General features: G+C 39.4%; 1 protein-coding gene across 8 annotated transcripts in view; it reads right to left on the bottom strand.

The window, feature by feature from the left end:
* LOC122062383 overlaps positions 1 to 1,339 on the bottom strand; it is a 17,826-nt gene extending 16,487 nt beyond the window's left edge. For 7 of the 8 annotated variants that reach the window (XM_042625996.1, XM_042625997.1, XM_042625994.1 and 4 more), the window contains exon 1: positions 861 to 1,339. In XM_042625996.1, the coding sequence (XP_042481930.1) occupies positions 861 to 1,175 (315 nt within the window). In that variant the 5' untranslated portion in view covers positions 1,176 to 1,339. Of the gene's footprint in view, positions 1 to 661; positions 766 to 860 lie in introns of all 8 variants that reach the window. The other variant, XM_042625995.1, reaches the window with a different exon arrangement.
* Positions 1,340 to 3,562: the final 2,223 nt, after the last annotated feature.

The following is a 3,562-nucleotide window of genomic DNA, read 5'->3' as shown; positions in this document are numbered from 1 at the left end:
CAATGAAATCAAACACAAACCAGCAAGCTGGATTTCCATCCTATTTTAAACCATAAATTCCTGACCCGCCACAATTTTCTTATGAAATTGAAATTTTCTACTATCAAACTCCAGTTTTAGTTTAACAAGAAAATCTAATCTCATCATTGTTCCTCAACCATTAAACCATCGGTTAAACATTCCAAACTGTTTCAGATAAGATCTTACACCATTTCCAGAAACCATAGAGCATGTTGTAATTCCCTTGATTCCATTGAGGCATTACATCAAACACCTACTAGGCTACTAGTCACCAACACTACAATGAACCATAACTATGTACTCTATTTTTTTTAGTTTGAACAATTGAACGTGCCATTCATAATAATAATAAAAACAATAATAACAATAACGAAAGACCCATGTACAGTACAAAGATCAAGATATAAGTTTCTGTGAATTCATCGAATAAAAGAGAACAAGAATGAAAATGCTATAAACCAATATCAGAAATGTGACTCCCATTCTCAAAGGAATAGTAAGAGGTTCGAACGAACCAACATGGGAATGGGATTCGTTCGATTCTCTGTGTAGTGAGAAAAAAAAATTTAAAAGGACACAGATTACAAAAACAAAATCAGTAAGACATGGAAAACTGAAACATCAAAAGATCATTGCTTACCTCAAGTGATGGGAAGAAGACGACCGATGGTAAGGTTTGTTGATCCCAACAAAGCACTCACGCAGACCCATGAACAAACATGGGAATGGGATTCTTTCGATTCTCTGTGAAGTGAGAAAAAAAAAACACACACACACAGATTACAAAAACAAAAAACGTATGACATGGAAAATAGGCTGAAAACAAAATCTTTGCTCACCTCAGATGAACATCCAGCCCGAAGAAGATGAACGATATCGTGGGTCTGAGTTGTCTCCCCTCCTTTGTCTTTCTCCCATGGCGATGGAGCCGGAGCCAGAGCCGGAGCAGGAACCGGAGCAGCACCAGAAGAAGTGACAGGAACAACAAACGGTTCCAAGAGAAGAAACTTCAGAATTGTAAACTGGAGGAGAGCACTCACACAGCACCAGTTCTCTCCCCTCCTCTGTCTCTCTGTGTGTGAATGAGAAGTCGATGGGTGAGTCAACCAATTCTTCTCCCTCGAGTCCTTCTCTCGCCGTCCTTCTCCCTCCATTCTATTTAAGCCCTAAATCTCCTGAAACCAGCAACCAAGTCTTCCTCTTCTCGGAAATCCGTAGTCCGAACAACTGAAATCAGCAACCCATTCCTTCCCCTTTCGGAAATACATAGTCCGAACAGAAACTTATGCCCTCAATGACGTGATCGGATCATCGGACGTTAAAGAGTCGATTGTAGAAGACGATTAAACTTGAAATCGGAATTTTTTTCACCGATTGGAACATGAATCATGTCCAACGCGTAGAGATACGAAGTTTGGCGTACGGCTTCCACTGTTTTGGGTATTTCGGTAATACGCAAACTGGTTTTGGGTATATATGTTGAGTGAAACCCATCGTGGGTATTTCGGTAAAACCAAACCCAATACTGGGTAATCAGGTAATTTTCCCTTTATGATCCTATTAATCATGATGTGGAGTGGGGAAGGTGTTAGGCATCTACTCCATCCAATTGAACTGCTTTTCCTACTAGATGCTTAGAAAATGAATATTCTCCCCTATGTAATCCTATGCCGCATGCATTACTAAGCCGTCACTACACTATCATATATACTTTCACATATGAATTGAAAGTTTATATTTTTCCTGCTAAGTTAGGAGTTTATACTTGTGCTCGACCCTTGTTTTGGGTCAAGTGGGGTGGACCCATGTTGTTACGGACGTGATCATTGGTGAATCTTCCCCTGGCTAAAGCAGAAGTGGTCTTGATCATTAGCCTCCCTTCTTCGGAGATTTTGGCCTTCTTGCAACCTTTCGTGGTTCCTTAGAATCTACGGGAATTTCTACAGAGTTCTAAGACCCTAGGGTGATACCAATGGGGTTCAAAAAGATCTGAGGAGGAAATGACTTTCTAAGGCATTCCTAAAAGTTGAAGAATTTTCCTAGAATTTTGGGATTTTGGGTATTTTTTCGGTTTTGACATGCAAACTGAGGTAAATGGATTGACGGTTATTTCCACAAAACATCGGCTTGCAATGGTTTGGATGAGGAAAGATGAAGGCTGAAAGGTTTTCTCCACACCTTAGGACACTTGGGTAGTAGGCAGTTTACTAGGAGAAGGGTAGGTAGAAGGGTGAAGATTCATCCATTGAGAAGAGTGAATAGACCCTTTTTTACAGATTTTCGGATCCAAAAAGGGTGTATTTTTGCGGGGCTGCCACTTTTTTGCCAAAACAAGGCCAGGCCGCCACTTTTAGCCAATGTGAAAAGTTAGCGGCCGCAGAAAAAGGAATATTCTCCGAATGAAACAGATGTTGATCCAACCCTTCATAGGACTTCTAACTTTTGGGAGTGATCCTGGGAGATCCGGTGGTACCATACGTCGTTGGAATCGTATTACCTAGCACTAACCATCGGTATGAGTATCGAGCCTCTTTCTAGCTTAAAATTGTTACGAACTCACAAGGAAGGGCTTTTGCCTTATTGCACCCTGGAGATGTTCGACAATCTTTTTTCATGCCATTCCTGCACTTTTGGAGAGGGCGCTCAAACTTGACACCCTTACGTATAATGTGTTATTATCGCCATAAGATTGGCCATTGTTTAGGGCTAAAATTTGGGTTGAGATAGGATTCTACCTTTTTTCTTTTTTGTCTTCGCCATTTCTAGTGATTTCATCTGGTTAGGGCGTAATAATAAAATTAAGAATGGGGATTCTTTTGATCCTCTAAGAATTGTTAAAAATATGAATAGATGGTTGGTTAATTGTTCTTCAGCTATTTCAGGTGGAGCCCAAATCCTTTAAATAATCTTCAGCCATGTCATGTGGAGCCCAAATCCTTTGTGTGATAGCCCATTCCCAATAATCCCTTGGTCAGAGATCCAAGCTCTTATCCCAAGCATATTTTACATAATTGTGATGGATGGGAGTTTAATTTAAACAAGATATATGCAAAACCGGATGGGCAGCAGTGTTATTATTTAATGGTTCATATGTTTGTGCCTCCCTAAGTTCTGGTTTTGCAGGGAATGCATAAGAATAAAAAATCTGAGACATTCGTGAAGGATTTCACCAAGCAAGGCGATTAGGGATCAGTACAATCGCTATTTGGTCTAATTGTGAAGAGTTGATTTCAATATTCACTCAAAATTAGGGAAGTTGGCCATGGAGTCTTTTTTACCTTTCTGATAGATTAAAAATAAGTAACTCGAGATTTAAAAATATTTTTTTTTGAAAAAACAATGTCATTCTTTTGTCTCTCCGGCTCATCAATTGCACAATAAGTCTTTTTATATCTATCCCTTGGCTTATAATCGGTGCCAATCCACTAAATAAAACTTCTTGATATCTACAATATACTTCTTTATCATAGTTGGACTATGCGCCTCCCTATTGGAGGACTAGGGAACAAATTGAAACTTAAAAAACTGAAAAAAAAAAAAA

The sequence above is a fragment of the Macadamia integrifolia genome, unplaced genomic scaffold (genome assembly GCF_013358625.1).
Source record: "Macadamia integrifolia cultivar HAES 741 unplaced genomic scaffold, SCU_Mint_v3 scaffold1009, whole genome shotgun sequence".
NCBI classification, from domain to species: Eukaryota; Viridiplantae; Streptophyta; class Magnoliopsida; order Proteales; family Proteaceae; genus Macadamia; species Macadamia integrifolia.
This window is presented reverse-complemented; position numbering and strand designations above follow the sequence as displayed.